Here is a 24,125-nt window from a genome sequence, read left to right on the forward strand (position 1 = left end):
GAAGCCATGAATCAAGTTCATGGCTAAGAGTTCCACACAACAGATCAGGAATGATTCCTTTCAATAAAGACTAGGTCTTTCATACAAAGACTCAGAAAAGTAAAAAAATACAACCCAGCTTAAAACAATGCCTCACCTCACGCTCTTCTTCCTGCTCTTTGCGAATCTGCTCCAGACGAAACTGTTCTGCCATCTCTCTCTCGTGAGCTTCCCTCTGTGGGTAGGAGAATTTAATAAATAGTTATTGATCTCAAACAATGACAACAAAAGAGGAAAAAAGCATCCAGTTATAGTCCAAGGTGTTATTCAGCATTATCCAGAGGTACATTGTGGCAACAGCAATGTTTCACTCTGGAAAGAGTAGAAATGAGGCAACGACACAGCAGAGCTCTCTGATCACGCCGCTGCCTATCCAAAGCCCGTTGACAGGTCTGGCTAATGTGGCATTCATGAGCCTTTAGCACCTTTCTTGCAGGTCTTTTCTGTGATCTCTTTTGTCTCCCAAATCTTAAGCTCCAGTCTCATCAGTTTTTATTCACCCCCCATGCTTTATCAATGCTTTATCAATGTCTTCAGTCATATACTTACACTACTTTTTTGATGAAACAGTCCCCAGGCAGTCACACTTCCTGGTTCTCCAAAAAGCTGAGAAAAAATTTTCTATTGGAACTTTATTTATTTATTATTTATTTTGGTACTGGGGATTGAACCCAGAGGCATTCTATCTCTGAGCCATACCCCCAGTCCTTTTTAAAAATTTTTATTTTGAAACAGTCTTGCAACGTTGCTGAGGCTGACCTGGAACCTGTGATCCTCCTGTCTCAGTCTCCCAAATACTGGGATTATAGTATTCCATCTCTACCCAGCAGGGAACTCTTGCTCATTCAACTCTAGTAAAACATAAAGCTTTCCTTATGATACTTAGGATCCTTACTTTATATTATAGCTCCCTGTCCTTGCCTTAACCCAATCTACCACTTTATCAATTTTCCGTTGAGGGCAGAAACTGCCTTATTCATTCCTTATTCTTTCTTCAAGGCCCAGTACAGTAGCAGGTGCTAAAGAGACACTAAATAAATCAGCGGTTCTCAGCAGCTAGTGTCTATCACAGACCAATTAAAAAACAAAATAGAGCCAGGCATGGTGGCACATGCTTGTAATCCTAGTACTTGGGAGGCTGAGACAGGAAGATTGTGCAGGTTCGAAGCCGGCCTCAGCTATTTAGTGAGGCTCTCAGCAACTTAGTGAGCCCCTGTTTCCAAATAAAATATAAAATAGGTCTGGGAGTGTAGCCTGGAGGTAGAAAGCTCCTGGGTTCCATACCCGGTAAAACACACACACACACACACACACACACACACACACGATATTAGGCTCACTTTTATTATTATTTTTCATGATTCTGACAAACTTTGTTTTGTTGAAATGAACCATGTTTTAAGAACAATGGATAGAATTATATTTTCTGGTTACTGAGTAAAGTTTTCCCCATTGCAAATCCAATGTCTTTGGGAATCAAAGTAAGAAAAGAGTTGGTATTCTGGTAATCAAAGTCTATTTAGGAATGAGTTCTGCACGGCAGAAGCATCTCAATCACACCTACCTTTGCTCTGTCAGCCTCAAGTGAAAGGCGATAGGCTTCATCCTGCTCTCTCTTCACATTTTCTCTGGCTTCACGTTCATCCTTAAGGGAAAAAGATTCAACTGAGTCTCTACCACTTTTTTTGTTTTTAAAGAAAAACCAATGATAACCCATTTGTCTTTTTTCTTGATGAATTTATTACAACAAATAAGAAACTTTTAAAGAATACAGGATATAAATGAGCAAGTGGTAAGATGAGATGAGCAATGTACTACATAGTGAAAATAAGACTGACTCCTTGCTACTGCTGCAAGCCATGAGGCCCGAATATTACTCCACCACTAACGCGGTCTCCTTGAATAGAGGGTAGAAATATTATCTGTTGCCAGGACAGGTGGCTCACACCTGCAATCCCAGGACTCAGGAGAATGAGACAGGACGATCTTAAGTTCACGGCCAGCCTCAGCAACAGAGCAAGATTCTGTTTCAAAAAGAAGAAGAAAAAATAGAGCTGGGGCCAAGCGTGATGGCACACGCCTGTAATTCCAGCACTCGGGAGACTGAGGCAGGAGAACTGCAGTTCACAGACAGCTTCATCTGCTGCTTAGTGAGGCCCTTTGCAACCCAGTGAGAGACTGTTTCAAAATAAAGAAAAAATTGAGCTGAGGGTTTAGCTCAGAGGTAGACTGTTCCTGGGTTAAATCTTGAGCGTGCGTGTGCGTACACACACACACACACCCCAAATAAACAACAACAACAAAAAAACCCTGGAAATTGGCCAGTCATGGTGGTATACACCTGTGATCCTAGCTACACGGAAGACTTAAGTCGGAGTATCACAAGTCCAAGGTCAGATTGGGTGAGATCAATACACTATCTTAAACTAAAACACTTGTCTAGTGTGTGCGGGGTCCTGGGCTCCACCCTCAGTGGAAAAAAAAAAAAAAGAACCTGGAATTTCATAGGGTTTAACTTGTACTTTCTTACTTTTGTCTTCCTGAGTCACTCTGCTTACTTAAGGCTGAGAATATGCTCAGTAGTCTCTTAAGTACTTTCTCTGATTCAAGACTGGCCATCTTGTTGAAGCCTAATACTCTTTCTAGTTACAATAATTCAACCAATTCCAAAATCCCCAGTATAAATAGCAACATTTCATTGACGGTCAATCTTTTAAATAAAAAATTAGTAAGAATTAGGTGTTGCTGGCTTGAAGCTAATAGTTATGCTATGTGTAAGAAGGTGCACATAGCATAAGGGGAATTACATTTAGGAGCAAAATATTAGGAAATATAATTCCAAACCTAAGCTTATACAGAGTGGCCACTTAATAGTTCATTTGACTATAGTCATTCTATATTTGATAAGTAATTATTTTTTAAGTAACTGAGGAGAGGTAATGGGAAAATTAGCAGACCTGTGTTCAAGTCCAAACCCCATCAGTAGTGAGCTACTTGTTCTTGGGTAAACAACATCTCTCTTTCATACATCTTTTAAATTAAAGAACTGAACTTCTAAGGCCCTATGTGTCTGTGCATAATGTATCTTTCTAAATTTGTCTATCTCTTGAATACAGTCAACAAATTATGAGTAATCTTATCTTTGCATATTTATTTTTAAATTTTATTTACTTTTTATTTATTTATTTTTTGGGGTATCTACCTCTAAGCCATACACGCAGCCCTTTTTACTTTGTATTTTGAAGTAGAGTCTCACTAAGTTGCAGAGAGAGTCTTGCCAAAGTTAATGAGGGCCTCACTAAATTTCTAAATCTGGGATCCTCCTGTTTTAGCCTAAGAACTGGGATGATAGACATGTACCATCATGCCTGGTTCACCTTTGTATATTTAAATGAAAAAATATTTAAGACGTTTAAAAACTTAATTTGAACTTATTTTCTTGACCTCACCCCTTTCAAATTAATTTAGGTTTCTCTCAGAACATTGTGTGTTTTCCCTTTAAAGCATTTACCACAATTGCAATAATTATCTATTATTATTTATTTAATGTAAGATTCTCCCATGACACTGTAAGCTCCACAAATAGAGAACTCACCTATGTTGCATATCTCTGAATTCCATATACTGTCAGGTTAGGCAGGTATTTAATAAGTTTATGCTCACTCTGTTTGTCTATCTATGCTAGGGATTGAACCCAGGGCCTCATGCATGCTATAAGCATGTGCTCTACCAGGGAGCTACATTCCCATCCCCAAGTATATACTAAATAAACAGATCATCTTCCCAGGCACAAGACACTTATTGTTTGTAGCAGAAATTAACGAGGAAAAAAAATATAGCTCATCCATAAAGTATCCCCATCTGAGTCAATGCAACTGACTGGCTAGGCAGGAATAACCTTTTATTTTATTTATTTATTTATTTATTTATTTATTTATTTATTTATTTGGTGGTACTGGGGTTCCTGGAAGCCCTTCTACCTCCGGGCTACACTCCCAGACCTATTTTTATATTTTTTTATTTGGAAACAGGGTCTCCTAATCCAGCGCGTGCGGCTGGCTTTGAACCTGCACGATCCTCCTATCTCTGCCTCCCAAGCACGGGGATTACAAACGTGCGCCACCACGCCCGGCAAGAATGACCTTTTAAGACACGTACACACAACAAAAGGACAAGCGATCACAGCTGGAAGCTATATGAGGACAAACACATTTTATAATACGGGCATTCTAAATAAACAGCTCTGTTTTAAAGCAGACTGTTGCAGATATGAAAGGTCATTAAATACAGGCTCTCTGCCCCAGAAAGTGGCACCTGTTCTGAGGACTTCCTGACCATCTGACTTCCTTCTGGCCTGTCCTTCTTCCCTCTCCCCTCTCACGAATACTCATTTATGTATCCACTTAACGTTAGGTCACATCAGTACAGGGGATAGAAAGAAAGGCTACTGATTAGTAGGGTAAGGCACAGAAATCCTGCTTGGATCCTGCATCATTGCATGTGAGTCTCCTACATTTACTATGGTTATAGGGCTTGTGTGTTGGCAGTTGCTTGTGAATGGCTATTATTTTTATTTTTATTTTTTTTAATTTTTTTTATTGGTGCATTATATTCATACAACTTAATTGGGGTAAAAAACTTGTGTGTACAAACATGTACTCATCGCTGATTTAACCCCTACCCAAATCCCACCCCATTCCCTCCCCGTCCCTCCCTCCCTTGCTTGGCTTAGTGATTGACTTCGATATGTTTAAGTACATTGTGAGCTTTAGAGATTTTCCTCTTTCCCCCTCATTTATCCTCCATTAGGTTGTCTTGTTTGCTCCTCTTTTCTCCCTAACTCTCACATATTAGGGAAAGCATCTGATTTCTTATTTTTTGTGCCTGACTAATCTCACTTAGCATAATGTCCTCCAGTTCCATCCATTTCCCTGAAAGTGATGTAATTGAGTTTTTTTTGATGGCTGAGTAAAATTCCATTGTGTACATATCCCACAGTTTTGTAATCCATTCATCTGTTGATGGACATCTTGGCTGGTTCCATAGTTTGGCTATGGTGAATTGTGCAGCTATGAACATAGATACACATGCATTAGTTTGGTAGTTTGGTTTCTTTTATTTTGGGTAGATACCCAACAGTGGTACTGCTGGATCAAATGGTAGATTTGTTCCCATTCTTCTGAGGATTCTCCACACTGTTTTCCAAAGTGGTTGCACTAATTTGCAATCCCACCAACAATGTCTTAGAGTTCCCACTTCTCCACATCCTCGCCAGCATCTGTTGTTGTTTGTGTTTTGAATGATGGCCATTCTAGTTGGAGTTAGGTGAAATCTCAGGGTAGTTTTGATTTGCATCTCTCTGATTGCCAGTGATGTTGAGCATTTTTTCATGCATTTATTGGCCATTTGAATTTCTTCTTTTGTGAAGTGTCTATTTAGTTCATTTGCCCATTTTGTTATTGGATGCTTTGTTTTCTTAGTGTTGAGTTTCTTGAGTTCTCTGTATATTCTAGATATTAGTCCTCTATCAGTGGTGTAGGTGGCAAAAATCTTCTCCCATTCTGTTGGCTCTCGATTGAGATTCTTGATAGTTTCCTTTGCTGAACAGAAGCTCTTCAGTTTCATGCAATCTCATGTATTGATTCTCCTTTTAATTTGTTGTGCCTTTGGGGTCTTGTTGAGGAAATGTTTGTCTGTGCCTATGTGTTGTAGTGTTGGACCTATGCCCTCTTCAAGGAGCTTCAAAGTCTCTGGTTTAATTTCCAAGTCTTTGATCCATCGTGAGTTGACTTTTGTACAGGGTGAAAAAGTGGGATTAACATCCAATTTTCTGCATATGGTTAACCAGTTTTGCCAACACCATTTGTTGAAGAGGCTATCTTTTTTCCAGTGTATGTTTTTGGCCTCTTTGTCAAAAATCAATTGGCTGAAAGTGTGTGGACTTGTTTCTGGGTCTTCTATTCTGCTCCATTGGTCTATATATCTGTTCTTTTGCCAGTACCATGCTGTTTTTATTACAATGGCTTTGTAGTATAGTTTAAAGTCAGGTATTGTAATTCCTCCTGCGTGATTTTTGTTGCTGAGAACTACCTTGGCTATTCTGGGCTTTTTGTTATTCCAGATAAATTTAAGGACCGATTTTTCTATGTCTGTGAGGAATGATCTTGGTAGTTTAATGGGCATTGCATTAAATCTGTAGATCACTTTTGGGAGGATGGCCATTTTAATGATATTTATTCTGCCAATCCATGAACATGGAAGATCTTTCCATCTTCTAAGATCTTCTTCGATTTCTTTTTTCAGTATTTTATAATTTTCTTTGTAGAGATCTTTTACCTCCTTGGTCAAGTTTATTCCTAGGTATTTTATTTTTTTGTGGGAGATCCTGAGTGGAAGTGTTTTCTGAATTTCTTTTTCAGTGGATTTATGGTTGGTGTACAGGAAAGCTTCTGATTTTTTAAGATTGATTTTGTATCCAGATACCTTGCTGAATTTGTTGATCAGTTCTATAGGCCTTTTGGTTGAGTTTGTTGGGTTTTCTAATATAGTATCATGTCATCTGCAAATAGTGAAAGCTTAAGTTCTTCTTTTCCTATTTGTACTCCTTTGATTTCCTTTTCTTGCCTTATTGCTCTGGCTAGAGTCTCTAGTACTATATTGAAGAGAAGTGGTGATAGTGGACATCCTTGTCTCGTTCCAGTTTTTAGGGGGAATTCTTGAAGTTTTTCCCCATTTAATATGATGTTGGCAGTGGGCTTATTGCAGATTGCCTTAATAATGTTGAGATATGTTCCTTCTATTCCAATTCTCTGCAGTGTTTTTCTCATAAATGGATGTTGAATTTTATCAAATGCTTTTTCAGCATCTATTGAGATGATCATGTGGTTTTTGTCTTTGATTCTGTTTATATGATGAATTACATGGATTGATTTTCGTATATTGAACCAGCCTTGCATCCCTGGGATGAACCCTACCTGGTCATGGTGAATGAGATGTGGTTTTGAATGCGTGTTGCTAGTATTTTGTTTAATAGTTTTGCATCCAAGTTCATCAGAGATATAGGCCTGTAGTTTTCCTTCCTTGAGCTGTCTTTATTCGGTGTGGGTATTAGTGTGATGTTGGCTTCATAGAATGTATTTGGGAGAGTCCCGGTTTTTTCTATTTCCCGAAATAGTTTGAGTAGTATTGGGATTAGTTCTCCTATAAAGGTTTTATAGAATTCACTTGGGAAAAACCATCTGGTCCTGGGCTTTTCTTTGATGGTAAGCTCTTTATTGCTATTTCAATCTCTTTGATTGTTATTGGTTGGTTTAAGTGTTCTATATCTTCTTGACTCAGTTTAGGAAGGTTGTATTTATCTAGGAAGTTGTCGATTTCCTCCAGATTTTCCATTTTTTTGGAGTATAGTTTTTCAAAGTAGTTTCTGATAATCCTCTGGATTTCTACACTGTCAGTAGTAATGTCTCCTTTTTCATCCCTTATCTTCATAATTTGGGTTGATTCTCTCTTTTTTTTTAGTTAGGTTGGCTAGTGGTTTATCAATCTTGTTAATTTTTTCAAGAAACCAGCTTTTGGTTTTGTTGATTTTCTGTATTGTTTTTTTATTTTCTATTTTGTTAATTTCTGCTCTAATTTTAATAATTTCCCGTCTTCTGCTGGCTTTGGGGTTCAATTGTTCCTGCTTTTCAAGGGCTTTGAGGTGTGTCATAAGGCTATTTATTTGAAGATTTTCTGTTTTTCTTATGTGAGCACTCAGTGCTATAAATTTTCCTCTTAATACTGCCTTCAAAGTGCCCCAGAGGTTTTGATATGTTGTTTCTGTATTTTCATTTGTTTCTAGAAATTTCTTGATTTCACCTCTTACATCTTCTATGACCCATTCTTCATTCAGAAGTGTGGTGTTCAGTCTCCACATGTTTATGTTGTTTCTCTGGGTCTTCTTATAGTTGATTTCTAGTTTCATTCCATTATGGTCTGAAATGACACAGGGAAGTATGTAACATTTTTTAAATTTGCTAGTGCTCATTTTGTGTCCCAGGATGTGATCTATTTTGGAGAAGGTTTCATGAGCAGCTGAGAAAAATGTAAACTCTGCTGTAGTTGGGTGAAATATTCTATATGTGTCCAACAGGTCCATTTGGTTAATGGTGTTCTTTAGTTCTGAGACATATTTACTGACCCTTTGTCTGGAAGATCGGTCTAGTATTGTGAGAGGTGTGTTGAAGTCTCCCAGTATTATTGTGTTGGGATTTATGTGTGACTTCATGTCACAAAGAGTTTGATTTATGAAAGTAGCTGCCCCTATGTTTGGGGCATAGATGTTGATTATTGTTATTTCCTCTTGCAGGACTATTCCTTTTACCAGTAAAATGTGACCTTCTTTGTCTCTTCTAATAAGTTTGGGTTTGAAGTCTAACTTGTCTGATATCATAGTTGCTACTCCTGCTTGTCTTCGAGTACCATTAGCATGGATTACCTTGCTCCAGCCCTTTACCTTGAGTTTGTTCCTATCTTTACTTGTAAGGTGTGTTTCTTGTAAGCAGCAGATGGATGGATTCTGGCTTTTAATCCATTTTGCCACTTTATGTCTTTTTATTGGGGAGTTGAGGCCGTTTACATTCAGTGTGATTATAGAGAGATAATTTTTTTTTTTTTTTGGTGGTACTGGGGTTCCTGGAAGCCCTTCTATCTCCGGGCTACACTCCCAGACCTATTTTTACATTTTTATTTGGAAACAGGGTCTCCTAAGCCAGCGCGCACGGCTAGCTTCGAACCTGCGCGATCCTCCTGTCTCTGCCTCCCAAGCGCGGGGATTACAAGCGTGCGCCACCACGCCCGGCTAGAGAGATAATTTTTAATTCCCAACATGTTAAGATCTTATTTCTGTTTGAGATACTGTTTATTCTTCTTTGCTTAGTTGTCTGCTGGATGGGAATTCTTGTTTCTTTGGTTCTGGCGTGTATTACCCATTTCCTCTTTGCAGTTAATCTCCTTGAGTATTTTCTCTAGCGCTGGTTTTGAAGACATAAATTCCTTCAGTTGCTGTTTGTCATGGAAGCTTCTTATTTCCCCATCTAATTTGATGGATAGTTTTGCTGGGTAGGAAATTTTTGGCTGGAAGTTGTTTTCTTTCAGAGTTTGGAATATGTTACTCCAAACCCTTCTGGCTTTCATAACTTGGTTTGGGAAGTCTGGAGTGATTCTAATTGGTTTGCCTCTGTATGTCACGTGGCCTTTTGTTTTTGTTGCCTTTAAGATTCTCTCCTTGGCTTCCACATTAGTCATTTTGACAATTATATGGTGTGGGGATCCTCTTCTCTGATCCTGTCTAAAGGGAGTTCTATAAGTTTCCTGGACCTGTGTATCGACCTCTTGCTCTATGTCTGGAAAATTTTCTGCTATTACTTCCTTGAAGAGATTGTTGATCCCTTTGGTTTCACCTTCTTTTCCCTCCTCTATTCCAATTATTCTTAGGTTAGCTCTCTTGAAATGGGCCCATATTTCTTCAATGTCAGATTCCTGCTGTCGGGTTTTTTTTTCTAAATTAGAAACTATGCGTTCATTTTTAGAATGATCATCTTCAAGAAGCGAGATTCTATTCTCTATGTGGTCTAATCTGTTGTTTATACTTTGAATTGAGGCCTTTACTTTATTAATTGCATCCTTTATCTCTTTTTGACTCTCTCTAAATTCTTTTCGAAAGTCCTCTATTATTTTTAAAGTTATTTTCCTAATTTGATCTTCTAGAGATCTTTGGATTTCTGTGTTATCAGATTCTGATGTTGTGGGGTTGTTGGAATTCACTGCTCCATTGTTATTTCTCTTTCCCATGATTTTGGAAGTTTGTGCCTTCTCTGGGTTCTTCCCTGAGTCACTACGAGTTCACTTAAGATGCTCTGGATCTCGAGTCTGTGGTATCTCAGTCACCACTACTCCTTTACTGGGTTGTATCACAAAGTCTCAGACCCAGGGAGTCAATCAAGGCTGCTTAGACCGTGGGGGGTGCCAAGTTGGGTGTTCTCCAGCGGGGAGTTGTGACTATGGTATGATATCTCTGCCACTGCCACTCCCCCACTGGGCTGCACTGCTAAAATCTCCGACCCAGGGAGACTATCTACGCAAGTCCCTGGGAGTGCAGTACTGGGATTTCTCCCCTAGGGGCCGCAATTTGACTCACGGTTGTTGAGTGCGCTGATGGAGCTGTAGTGAATTCGGTGGATTCGCTGCTGCTGCCACTGGCAATATGGCACCACTGCCACGCCCTCGGCCGTGATGCGGCGTATTTCTTCTCTGGTTTTGAACTCTGCTCTGAGTCCTTGCCAGTTGTGCTGTGCCCGGCCCTTGGGAGCTTTAGATGTTCCCTGCACCAACAAAACTGCTGACTGCTGCCCGGCTGTTCAGTACCTGCTCACCTCGGCTCGCTGTCCACCCCTCCTCTCAGGCGCCTGGTGGCTGGTTGAGTGGGTTGGTCTAGGGCCGTCCGGTGAATTCGCCGCTGCCGCCAGCAGTAAGACACTGCTTCTGCATCCTAGGCCGCGAGGCCAGAGTACCTACTCTCTGGATTTGAGCTCTGTTTTGAGTCTCCCTCCTCTCTGGAGCCTGGTGCTGCTAGGGGAGATGTAGGCCGTGCCGCTCCGGCCGCTCTGCGCCGCGGCTCTGGCTGCTCCGTACCACAGCTCTGGCCGCTCCGGCTGCTCCGGCCGCTCTGCACCGCGGCTCTGGCTGCTCTGCACCACGGGTCTGGCCACTCCGGACGCTCCGGCCGGTGAATGGCTATTATTTTTATATTTGCCTCTCCAAACAACCTATTCATAATCATTTCTAATGCTAGGAATTAGAGAAAACTACTTTGGTGTTTCTCTCATATTAATCTACATATTAGACATTTTAGAAAACCCCAAGTATTGTGGTTAACATTTAATCTCTACATTTGTTCTCATAAGTTGCAGATGTACCTCTTGGAACCTCAGGGTGCTAAAATACTGTCTTTGTGAAGGCTTCTTTGCTAAATCATAGGACACATGAAATAAGTGGAAATGAACATTGACTGTGTAGAAGTGGAACAGAGAGATGAACAGACTCAGGAACAGGTCTTAAATACTGCCTGGGCTATGGCATAAATACTTAGTATTAAACCACTACTCATGGCACCAAAGTCAAAAGCTGGATTATTCAGAAGCCAGCAACAGCCCAACCCGAGCCTTTCATTGGTGGCACAAAGCATCACCACCCTCACACTGCTCTGTGCTGCACTCCTGCTCTCTCTGCTCTCTCTCTACCCAAGCTCTAAGTTCCCAGTGAGAAGACTGTTTTATGTCTTTGTATCCCCTGTAGCATCTAGGGTATTGTCACATGACAAGCATCTGATACACCTGTTAGATGAATGAGTGGAATTTTCAGTGCTCAACAGTTGTGAGCCAAGCTCTGAAATTTTTAGGTATTCTTTAAACTAGTAATTTTTATTTACATATATTTCCTATCCTAAGTATTATGAGTTGTTACTCTGAAGCTCATGTTTCCCGCACTGTGACACACTAGATGGTTCTAATAGCCCTGCATCTCTGAGACAATAGTCACTGAATCAGATGTCACCACAAATGACTAAAATAATGCCCATTAAAAACAACTGGAACATTTTATGAGCTATGGTTTCTTTTTTCTTTTGTGGTACTAGGAACTGAACTCAGGGGCATTCTACCTCTGAGCTACAACCTTAGCCCTCTTGATTTTTTGTTTTTAAATAGGGTCTCACTAGGTTACTGAAAGTCTTCCTATGCTGCTGAGGCTGTCTTTTTTTTTCTTTCTTTTCTTCCTGTTTTAGGCTCCCAAATGCTGGGATTACAAGTGTGCACCACCACACCAGGCTTATTTATTTATTTATTTATTTATTTATTTATTTATTTATTTTGAGGTATTGAGGATAGAACCTTGGAGTATGTTACCTTTGAGGTAAACCCCTAGCCATATTTTATTTTATTTTATTTTTTATTTTGAAACAGGGTCTCAAAAAGTTGCTGAGAGCCTTGCTAAGTTGCCAAGGCTGTCTTTGACCCTATGTTTCCCATCTTAGCCTCCCAAGTACTGGTATTACAGACGTGCATCACCACAGTAGGTTTTTTTTAATTTTGTTTTTTTCCAAAATTTTTTTTTTTTTTTTTTTTTTTTTTTGGTGGCAATGGGGTGGAACTTAGGGGCATTCTACCTCTGAGCTACACCGCAGCTCTATTTTATTTCTGTTTGGAAACAGGGTCTTGCTAGGTTGATGAGAGTCTCATTACTTGCTGAGGCCATCCTTGAGCCTGAGGTCCTCCTGTCTAATCCTCCCAGTACTGGCCCTGAGGCTGTCCCTGAACCCGTGATCCTCCTGTCTCAGCCTCCAAGTACTGGGATCACAGGTGCGCCACCACATCTGGCACAAAATATAGTTTTTAAATGAAGATTGGGTGTAATTATTACCCCTTAGTAATGTTTAAGATGAGTAATCATCAGTTAATTTACAAAACACTAATGCAAAATTCTGTAAAAAAAAAAAACCTACTGCTAATAGCAACTTTTTCATCAGACTAAGGAAGTTTTGCTCTATTCCTACTTTACTAAAACTTTTTTTTTTTTCAAAATCAGGAATAGATTAGTTTCTATTTAATGTCTTTTCTGCATCTATTGAGATAACTGTATGGTGAATTTCACTGATTGATTTTCAAATCAGATAAGAAAAAGAAATAAAAGGCATCCAGAATGGAAAGGAAGAAGTAGAATTTTCTTTACTGAGATGAAATAATTAGAAATGTGGAAAATTCTGTGGATTTTACTAAAAAGCTATTAAAACTAATAAGTGAGTTAAGTAAGCTTGCAGGATATAAAATAGACAACAAGCAATTGTATTTATATAAGCTAGCAACAAATGATCACAGCTTACAACTTTAAAAATATCATTTGCAAGCCGGGCATGATGGTGCATGCCTGTAATCCCAGCACTTGGGAGGCTGAGACAGGAGGATCGCACAGGTTTGAAGCCAGCCTCAGCTACTTAGTGAGGCTCTGGGCAACTTAGTGAGACTCTGTTTCAAAATAAAAATATATATAAGATAGGTCGGGGGCATAGCCCGGAGGTAGAGGTACCTGGGTTCCATCCCCAGGACCCCCCCCCACACACATCATTTGCAAGAGCACAAGATATAAGAATTCCTTAGGAATAAATGTGACAAAAGATGCAAATGATATGCCTATACACTAACATTATAAAACACTGCAAAAAGAAATTAAAGATCTAAATAAATGGTGCCACCATGACAGGTTTTTATTTTTTAAGGGTAGGCATCCAGTGCTATAAATTATCCTCTTAAGATCATCTTCAAATGGTAAGTTTTGTCTCCATTTTCATTTGATTCTAGAAAATTCTGAATTTCTTTCTTTATTTTTCCCACGATCCAGTCCTTGATCAAGCTTTGATGTGGTTCCTGCCTTTTTTTTTTTTTTTTTTGCGGTACTGGAGATGGAACCCAGGGGCACTGTATTTCAGAGCTACACCCCCAGCCCTATTTTTTAGTCCTTTTATCTTTGAAAAAGGGTCTCACTGAGTTGTGAAGGGCCTTCTAAGTAGCTGAGGCTGTCCGGGAACCACGATCCTCCAGTCTTAGCCTCCTGAATGCTGGGATTGTTACAAGTGTGTGCCACCTTGCCCGGCTCCAGCTGCTTCTTAGAGCTCTACTTCCAGGCTGCAGTGAGGTGCACAGCCTCCTCCACACCCGAAAACATAGGGCCAACTATCATGAAATGAAACCTCTGGCACTGGGAACCAAAATAAATCTTTCTTCCTCTGAACTGTTTTTCTCAAGTATTTTGTCACAGTGAGGAAAAGGTCACCAATACAGTACATTTTCATCTTTTATAAAAATTCTAGAAAATGCAAACATTGATACTGACAGAAAAATCAATAGATTCATGACACCTGAGTTGATATACAGAAGCAGGAGGGATTACAAAAATGCTAAGGAAGTTACTGGGAGCGATGTAGAGTTCACTATTTTCATTGTGATAAGGGTTTCATAGGTATATGTATTTGTAAAGGCCATCAAATTCTATATTTTGTATACATATAGTTTATTTTATATTAATTATATTTCAATGCAACCTTAGAAAATAAATGATTACTAATACTGAAAAAATTAACAGATGGATTTAACAGAAGTTTATGTACAAAAGAAGAGAAAGTTATAAAATATAATAAACCCAAAGAAATTATCTATATTGTAACACAGATAAATTAAAATATGACAGAGAAATTCAGAGTCTAATAAGCATCTGCTAGGAATTCTAAAAGGAAAGAATACAGAGAATGAAGCAATATAGAGATTTTTTTTTTCAGTATAGAGGAATATAAGAGTAAGAACCAAGAACTATTTCAAATGGTAACTCCTAGGACATGTAGCATTGAAATTAATTTGGATCTTGTCTGCAGTGTAGATCTTGGACCCTCATTCCTGATTACTGAATCAGAATATGAACTCTAAGATTTCAAGTGGGATGTTACTTTGACCTTAAGAAAGCCATACATGGAGAAAGTTAATACACATCAGTGCAGAAGAGTGGCTAAATACTAGGACTGGTTCCTAATTGTTTAGGATTAGGCAGGAATTTGGGAGAGAATACCTTTGCTTTTCAACCGAGACCCTACAGTAGGTTACATTCTCCACACAGGACACGTCCACTGAGAGCATACACTCTGAGAAAGGCAGCAGAGATAAACAGTCAAACACATATTTCATCTCCAAGATAGCAGCCTTGTTAATGGTTAAGTCTGGTTAAATACCCTGAAGACTTTTGGTGTGTGTGTGTGTGTGTGTGTGTGTGTGTGTGTGTGTGTGTGTGTATAATAAAGAGATGATATAATCACTAATAAAATCTGGATACTTTCTGTGGCCACTTATCAAGTCAGGATTCCTTTCTGAAAACAGACAAGAAAGGAGGAAGAAGTTTACTATCAATTACAGGTCAGCAAATTATGGACTTGGAGCCAAAGTTAGCCTGTAGCCTGTAGCCTGTTTCTGTAAATAAAATTATATCAGAACATGGCCCATGTCCACTCACTTACATATTTATCTATGGCTACTCTTGCGCTACAACAGCAGAGCTGAGTAGCTGTGACAAAAGGTAGATAGCCCGTAAATGCCAAAAATATTTACTGGTCCTTCGCCCTTCATTAAGAAAAGTTCGCTAATCCTTTAAATCATTATAAATGTTGGATTTAGCGTTTTAAACTTTCAACTTTCAGTAAGTAGAGAATAAAACGCTAATGGGATTTAAAGTTTATAAAAATCTAGGGAGAGTTTTATGAAAAGGAAAGGTCAAATGGAAAAAGTAACTAATTTGTTCATTGCCAAAAAATAAATAAATAAAACAAAGAAAGAAAAGCTAGAACTTAGCTCTGACATTGGTGCGAAAGATTTAAAGTCAAAAGTCTGATAGTAGCATGTTACAAATTTTATTATGAGTTAAAAGATCTTGAAAAGATTTCACAGTACCGAAAAAAAAAAAAAAACAACCCAATTTGATTAAACATATGAATGCAAGAGAAGAATGGACAGGTGTTTAGGTATCCAGGGAAAGTGGGGGAGAAATTTCCCACTTGGAGGCTTAGGCAGAGAAATGTTTGTTTTGAATCACTTGGTATCTTGGCTTAGTTTCAGGTAATGACTTCTGAACACTTACTAGGGGCACAGGAGAAATGCATTGGGCCAAGAGAAAGGAAGATGTCAAACCAGTCCCTACTTTAAAAAGTATTTATATTTTATCTAAAAGAAAGGGGCAAAGAATTTTTTTATTTTCATGAAGATTTCATAGCTATATACTGCTATTATCAAATTCCTATTATTGAAAGTATAGTTAATATCAGTAAAAGAATTATCTTCCTAAAATAAAACTATAAAGTCAGGCATGGTGATGCACACCTGTAATTCCAGTACTCAGGAAGCTGAGACACAAGTATTGCAGGTTCCAGGACATCCTCAGCAACTTAGCAAGACTAACAGAAACCTAAAGAGGCTGTTTAAAATAATAATAATAATAATAATAATAATAAAGGGCTGAGGGTGTAGTGCAAAGGTAGAATGCCCCACCTAGACTAGACTACACTAGGCTGGGTTTTTGCATGCCTCTCTGCCTTTATATACCCCTATTCTTGGGCGGGAACATTCTGTACCACACTTATCTTTCAGGCCTATCCTAGTCATTTCTAGGTAGCCACAGGCAAGCCCTTTCCTCCCACCCCTGGGTAGAATGGCTACAGGTCTATGCATTATTCACATGCATTATTATAATATATATATTTACATACTTATCTCAGTAGACTGAGCCCTTGGAGGGCAGAAAAACCATTTTATTAATCTCTGCATTTTCAGCATAAACATGTGACCAACACTTTGTAGATAATAAACATTTAGTAAATGCATTTATTTTAATTTATTTATTTTCAGTACTGCGGATGGAACCCAGGGGTATCTACCTTCAAGTACACCTCCTCCTATTTTTTGTTCCTTATTTTGAAACAGGGTGTCACTGAATTGCAAAGGGCCTCAGTAAGTAGCTAAGGCTGTCTGCAAACTGGGATCCTCCTGTCTCAGCCTCCCAAATGCTGGGATTATAAGTCTGTGCCACCACATCCACCTTAGTGAATGCTTTTATATGCCAGGTACTTTTAATATTCATTCATTCATTCATTCATTCATTCATTCATTTATATTGGGGATTGAACCCAGGGGGCATTCTACCCCTGAGCTACATTACCAGCCCTTTTTATTTTGAAATATGGTCTCACTAAGTTGCTGAAGATGACCTCAAACCTGAGATCCTCCTGTCTCAGTCTCACAAATACCGAGACTACAGGCATGGGCCACCATACCTGGCGTATTACCATGTTATTTAACCCTCATGAATATTGAGGAAGGGAGGGGAATGAAGTCCATGTACATAAGAAGAAAGGGAAAAGGAGCTCTCAAAAGTGTCAACAGCTTTTGCAAGCTAAACACTCTAATTTGACTTCTTGTTGACATTGCTGCCATTACTCCTATCTTGGATTCTGCTAAAAGCCTAGAGAGAAATGGTAACAGGTAAGAAAGAGAAAGAGAACATAGCTCTATTAAGGAAAATCATCCTCTTGTGTAGGGTGACAGGTTACTCCAGGATGACCCTTTGTAACATGATCTGCATGAGTGACACATTTCTTTTCAGGGATATCTTCATACTAATTGTTGGGAGGTGCCTGTCATACAGAAGGCATTAAACAAATATGAGTTGAAGTGAACCAGAGAGTGACTAGATGACTAAGTCACTAAAACAGACAAATAAGCCCTGAGGCACTGACGTTTATGGATTAAGTGATATCAGAAATAAAAAAAGTAAAGTATCTCTTGTATTTGATAATACAAAGCCAGGCTTTCAAAACCTGCCCCCAAAGCCAAGTTGATAATTATATTTTCTAAGTAAGTAACTGACTGGTATATTTACTTAGAGGAAGCAGAGATTTCAGTAATTAAACTATTTGTTAAATGGACTAATTAGTTAGGTACCAGAAAGACATTAGAATTTGCCTAAATTTCTTTAGTTTTTGGGAGATGAAAGGCTTTTTTCTTCTCCATGTTACAGTCTAATTGGGATAGAATTAAGAGAGTAGATATTTTAGATCTTATTTTTGAAGATTTCTCAGGTCACAGAAAATTCTAATAACCCTACAAAAGATTTCTCAGGTCACAGAGAATTCTAATAACCTTACAAAACAAGATATTTAAATATGTGACATTTTCAAAGTATCAGACATTTCTCCAAAGATATAAAAATGGCCAAGAAATACATAAAAATTGTACATATCATCATTAGTCAATAAGGAAATTGAGATAACAACTCATAGTTGTTAGGATGACAATTTAAAAAATAAAATAATTTTTTTGTGTGGTATGGGGATGGAATCCAGGGGAATTCTACTTCAGTGAGGCCCTTTGCAACTCAGTGATAAGCTGTTTCAAAATAAAGAATTAAAAAATAGGGCTGAGGGTGTAGCTCAGAGGTAGAATGCCCCTGGATTCTATCCCTGGTACCACACACACACACAAAAAAAAAAAAAAAAAAAAAAAAGAGAGAGAGAAAAGAAAGGAAAGGAAAGAAAAGAAAAGAAAAAGCAATGAGTGTTGCCAAGGACTGTGTGTAAGTGTGGGATGGTTTTGGTAGGGGAACAGGAGCTACTATATAATGGCTACTGGAGTGATGACAATGTTTTGGAGCTAGATGAAAGTGACATGTGCATTCATTTTATAATGAATGTATAAAATGCCACTGATTTTTACAACTGAAAATGGTTAGCTTTCTGTTGTGATTTTCACCACTAAACAAAATAAAATCCCTAAAACTAAGTATCAGAATTAGAGGGCTGTCCCATCAGCTGCTGTTTGTGTGTGTGTGTGTGTGTGTGTGTGTGTGTGTGTGTGTGTGTGCGCGCGCACGCGCAGGTCTGGGGGTGGAACCCAAGGACATTCAACCTCTGAGCTACACCCCCTACCCTGTTTTTCATTCTTTATTTTAAAACAGGGTGTCACTAAGTTATGCAGGGCCTCACTAAGTAGCTGAGGCTGTCCGCGAACCACGATCCTCTGGTCTCAGCCTCCCAAATGCTAGGATTACAAGCGTCCACCACCATGCCCAGCTCAGCTGCTGTTTTGATGGCTAGAGAGCCAAGCACTGAACAATAACAAAGCTCCCTGAAGTAGAAACAGGAAGATGAATATTCTGAATATTCTCGTCTTTCTGGACTTATAAATGGTGAGGGGCCCTGCTTGAAAAGATGTGTTAAACTGGCATCCAAAAGAGATACTGCCTGGTGGCCTGAGCTTCATGGAGTAAGGGGGTGAGACATTCACCTTCCAGCCAGACTGCTTGGATTCTAGTCATCCTTCCATCACGGTGGAAGCACAGGGGAAAAGCCCTAGGTTTCAAGCACAGGCAGATTTGATTTCAATTTAGTTATGCTACTCAGATTGTGTGTCCTTGGGCAAGTTCCTTAAGCCCTTTTATCACTGATCAATTTCACCTTTAAAATGAGAAAAACGCTTCCTAATTGAATCACTGGAGGGATGAAGTGGTGAACATATATCGTTTAGCACATTATATGTGACTGTATACATTTGGTAAATGTTACCCTCGTAACAATAAACCTAATAATATTAGTCCTCTTCCTTCTAATAACTAGATGTGTGATCTTATAATTTTTCCTAAGGACTGACTGCAAAAGTACTGGGGCAAAGTGTCCCACACTGAGATCATCATCTTCTAGAGGTAAAATGTCAGTGGTAAAGGAAGGGAAGCAGAGAAAGGTCAATGAGTAATTCCATGAACATGAACCTCAAGTCTCGACAGCATCTTCCTACTGTGCCCTGGCTGACTGCTGCGCCTCACCCAACTCACTCTCTATGTGCCAGTGCGCTGATGGTGTCCAAGGACCAAAAGTAAGAACAGTGGAGCTCCTGAGAACAGATGATATTCCACATATAATTCAGAAGTAATATTAAGCTGTAAACAAGTTTCAGATGACTGACAAAAATTTGATTTTTCAAGCTGGGCATGGTGGCACATGTTTTTAATTCTAATACTTGGGAGGCCAAGATTGGAGGATCACAGGTTCAAGGACAGCCAGCCTCAGCAATTCAGTGAGGTTCTCAGCAACTTAGTGAGATCTTGTTTCCAAATAAGAAATAAAATCAGTCCAGGGATGTAGCTTGGAGGTAGAATGCTTCTGGGGTTCCATTTCTAGTACCATAAAAATAAATAAATAAAAAATAAAAATAAATTTTTCTCATATGATTACCTTAACTTTTCTGAAATACCAACTTTCAAAATGTCCCCTCTCCTTTTATTTTCACTGTCTGTTTATGTGGTGAGTCCACTCTGCTGGTGCTCTAGGTGCTTAGTTTGCCTCTTGGTAATCTCACTCTAAGGCCAGGAAGTGGGGGCAGATGGAGGAAGGAAACACTTTTGTCTGAGGACCCAGAAGCAAGCCCCGGGGTTTGTCCTGCTTTAGGGTAGTCCAGGCTGTGAAAATCACGTTGACAAACACTGAGAGGGACTGTGCTCTGAAATGTACTAAGGGTTTGTAGACGAAAGGAGCTATCATTTTGTTAATGGAATGAGGAGTGACTACCAAGGCCTCATCTCTGTGATAAGGAATTCCTTGGTATTAGGCTTAATTTATCACTGTAAATTACACTCTGTAAAAAGTACTCATTTCCTTGGTTATCTTATCAAATCTACCATTACCTAATAAGTATTTGCAAAGGAAAAGGTACTACTATTGACTATCATCCCATCAATATTTTTATCTAACACTTTAAACCCTTTAATGTCTTCTATTTAAAAGTTTACAAAGTACTTTTCTTCTTTCCCCACCCCCTCAGTACTGGGGATTAAATCCAGGAGCTCCCATAGGCTACGCAAACACTGTACCACTAAGTACATGCCCAACCCTGCCCTCCTTTTAATTTTACAACAGGGTTTGAGGACATTGCCCAGGCTGGCCTTGAACTGGCTATCCTCCTGCCACAGCCTCTTGAATGGCTGGAATTATAAGCATGTGCCACCACAACCAGCCTTTAATTTAAAAAAATTTTTTTTTCTGGTGCTGAGGAGTGAAGGCAAGGACTTAACCACTGAGTTACACACCCAGTCCTCTACAAAGAATTTCATTTGTACACTTACAACAGTTAGGCTGCTGTAATTATTTTTATTTTATTCCTATTTAGAAATGAGGAAACAGACTCAGAAAGAGCAAGTCTTTTTCACAGAGTCAGTTTGTTAGAATGCTAGCCTCCTGGTACCTAATCTAGAGCTTTGTTTCACTTCTCTTGAACCTATATATTTATTATGTTTCTCTACTTCTACTTTCCTTCCTGCCAAATAGCACAAACACAGTCCTTAAATTAGTATAAGGGAAGTCATGAAATTATTTTCTTGGGTACAAATAACCATCTGTTTCTATTTGTTGGATGAAGTGAATAGGAAAACCAACTAAGGGTTTAGTCCAGTGGACTCTACATAGAAGAACAGCCAATAAGGAATAGACATTTACCTCTAGCCTCGTGTTATCCTGAAGAGTTGTTAGCACCTACTTACATGTCTATTTCTCTCTTAGACCTTAAACAAACTGAAATATTGCCTTGTTTATATCCTTAGACCTAAGCAGTGCTTGGTACTTGGTTAATTCTTAAAAAATAAACGCTGAATGAGCATTTGGCTCTACATACATATGCAATATAGGTACATATACGTGTATGCACAAGTGTGTTTTTGGTGTTGGCGATGGAACCAAGAGCTTCAGGGGTGCAAGGCAAATGCTCTACCACTAAGATACATAACCATAAATTGATTGGTCTGTAAAATCATTAAATGAATTGCTAGTGTTTAAAAACAGTGAAATAAGGATTATAAAAAACCTAATATTCAATATTCTCTCAGGTTCCTATCTATGGTATCAAATATTGAGCTTAACTACCAGACTGCCTTTTTTTTTAAATGCAGATATTAATAACTTTAAATAGAAAAAATAAAGTAGTCCATTGTAAGACCATGAGAACAGAAAGATGAATTCTTTCTGTAGCAAGTAACTTTCAAGTCCTAATGAGATCGTTTACTTTGCTAGAATGTCTTTGGAATTTCCGGTGGAGATGTTTAGAAAAGATTCTTTTTCATCTGGATAGAAGTGGTATGTGGGAGTGAGTTGAAAAGCTGGATTTAGGACTGGTTTGCTAATTTCTTTAGTGGCAGGATTTCAAATGATGGCTTGCTGTCTCAATGTCAACTTTAGAAGAAACTGGCTAACTTGCAAGAGTTTATGTTTAGGCTAAGCCAATCCAGAGACAGCCTACATATTTGCCCAGTAACCTAGGCTGGAGCCTGTACCTTTCTCAAGCATGATTCCTCAGTTGGGATCCTGCCATCTCTTGCTCCGACAATGGTACTTGCTTCCTCATAGGTCTCACAACTTCCAGTCCCTCCCACGAGAAACTCATCTCTGTACATACTCATTCACCTACACATTTATTAAAACAATTACTGCATACCTATGTGATGTTAGGCCTGTGTTAGAAAATGGAGATAAAAAGATGAGTAGGCAGTTTCCTTTTCTCACGAGTTGTAGGATAGATGTATAAACTTAGGAAGGTAATATATACAAGGGCTGATTATGGATTAGTGGGGTGTGTGTGTGTGTGTGTGTGTGTGTAAGTGCTGTGCTGGGGATGTGCTCAGGGGCATTCTACCTCCAAGCTATACCCCCAACCCTATTTTATTTCTTATTTGGAAACAGGGTCCCCCTAAGTTACTGAGTTTGGCCTCAAACCTGTGACCCTCCTGTCTTAGCCTCCCAAGTACTGGGATTATAGGTATGTGCTACCATGTTGGGCAGGTTAGTCATTTTATATATCCTGTTTCTTTTCATCCCCACAATACCATAGAGGGTACTAGTGGGTAAACTGAAACTTGAATTGGCTGGGTAACTTTGTAAGGAGCTGAATTATAACTTAGGTTTGTCTGTTTCTAATGACCATATTCTTTCCAATGGTTCTCAAATTGTATGATATAAAGCAATCATTTGTAATATAGTTAATTTGTGAAAAGCACTCTCTGGCCCACCAGCAGAACTTGTGATTCAGTAGGTCCACCAAAAATCTGTATTTCTAATAGAAATATAGTCAATGAACTATACTTTGAAAAGTACTGTATTTGAAAACACAACCCAAATAACAGATAAATTTTAACAAAATAGCATTATTATAAAAATATGAACATGGTATGAGCAAATACCATAATCATCAGAATTAGTTTCCTAAATCACAAATTAATCATGTCAATTTCCTGCTTAAGTAAGTGATGAATATTCACTACTTCACTATTTCATTTAAGGTTTCTACTCTATAGCCAACACAGATGTACCATAAGAAAAATGTGCCTTAATGCACATTTTCAGCCTCATTTCTTCTTTTATGAACAACTTTTCCTTGCCTTACTGAATTACTTCTCCTTTCTCACATGTCCCAAGTCATCTGACACCTTCAAGCTGTATTTCATTTCAAAACTGTTGTGACATCCTTCTCCCTCGATTCAAATGATTACTTTCATTCATTCATCCAAATTCAGTTTATATTATTATCAGTATAAAAAATATTTTCTGAATACTTACCAGAAGTCAGGTATCAGTCTAAGTACATTTAAATGTACAAATGACTTAAATCTTTACAACAACCCTATCAAGTAACTACTAACTGAAGTAAATAACTGAAGTCCAGAAAGATGAAGTGATTTTTCTCAAGTTTATACAGATGCTAGATGGCAGAGAGAGGATTTGAAGTCAGGATTGCAAGTTCTTAACTTACAGCTATCTTTCATGAGACTGAGTTACTCTCAGGCAACAGTACTAATAACCAAGACCTAATTCAGATCATCTCTAGATTCTTTAGCCTACACACACCTTTTATTCTTTTATGTCTAGTACTGGGGTCGAATCCAGGGACATTCCACCTCTGTGCTACACCTCTAGCTCATTCTATAATTTTTTTAAATTTTTGAAACAGTGTCTAAGTTGTTGAGCATCTCAAGAAGTTGCTGAGGCTGGCCTTGAACCTATGCTCCTCTTACCTCATCCTCCCAAGTACTGGTGTTGCATCACAATGCCCAGCATCTCTTACTCTCATTCTCTCTTTTTTATTTTATTGTTTTAGTATTAGGAATTGAACTAAAGGAACTGAAGGGCATTTTTACCTCTGAGCTATATTCCTTGCTCTATTTATTTTGAAACAGAGTCTTGCTAAACTTGCAGTCCCCTCCTGCCTTTCGAACTTACAGTCCCCTCCTTTCTTGGCCTCCCAAGTACCACTGGGAGGTACTTCTTACTCTTAAACTTCCTCCCATTCCACTTGTACATAGACAGTCTCCCCAATTTTGAACCAAATTTTTATCCAATTGCTTTAGAAAGTGAGGTTTCATTTTTAGAGTTAAGTGGCAAGATCTCTGAGGGTAGAAACTGTCAGCCTGTGTAGCTTGGCCTGTTTTTG

General features: G+C 38.7%; 1 protein-coding gene across 2 annotated transcripts in view; it reads right to left on the reverse strand.

The window, feature by feature from the left end:
• FAF1 (Fas associated factor 1) overlaps positions 1-24,125 on the reverse strand; it is a gene marked incomplete at both ends in the record, with an annotated part of 358,834 nt that overhangs the window by 36,664 nt on the left and 298,045 nt on the right. For both annotated transcript variants that reach the window (XM_080690990.1, XM_080690989.1), the window contains 2 exons: positions 137-214; positions 1,604-1,684. In XM_080690990.1, coding sequence (XP_080547116.1) covers positions 137-214; positions 1,604-1,684 — 159 coding nt within the window. The remainder of the gene's footprint in view (positions 1-136; positions 215-1,603; positions 1,685-24,125) is intronic.

Source organism: Muscardinus avellanarius, assembly GCF_963383645.1.
Source record: "Muscardinus avellanarius genome assembly, chromosome: 3".
Classification (NCBI taxonomy): Eukaryota; Metazoa; Chordata; class Mammalia; order Rodentia; family Gliridae; genus Muscardinus; species Muscardinus avellanarius.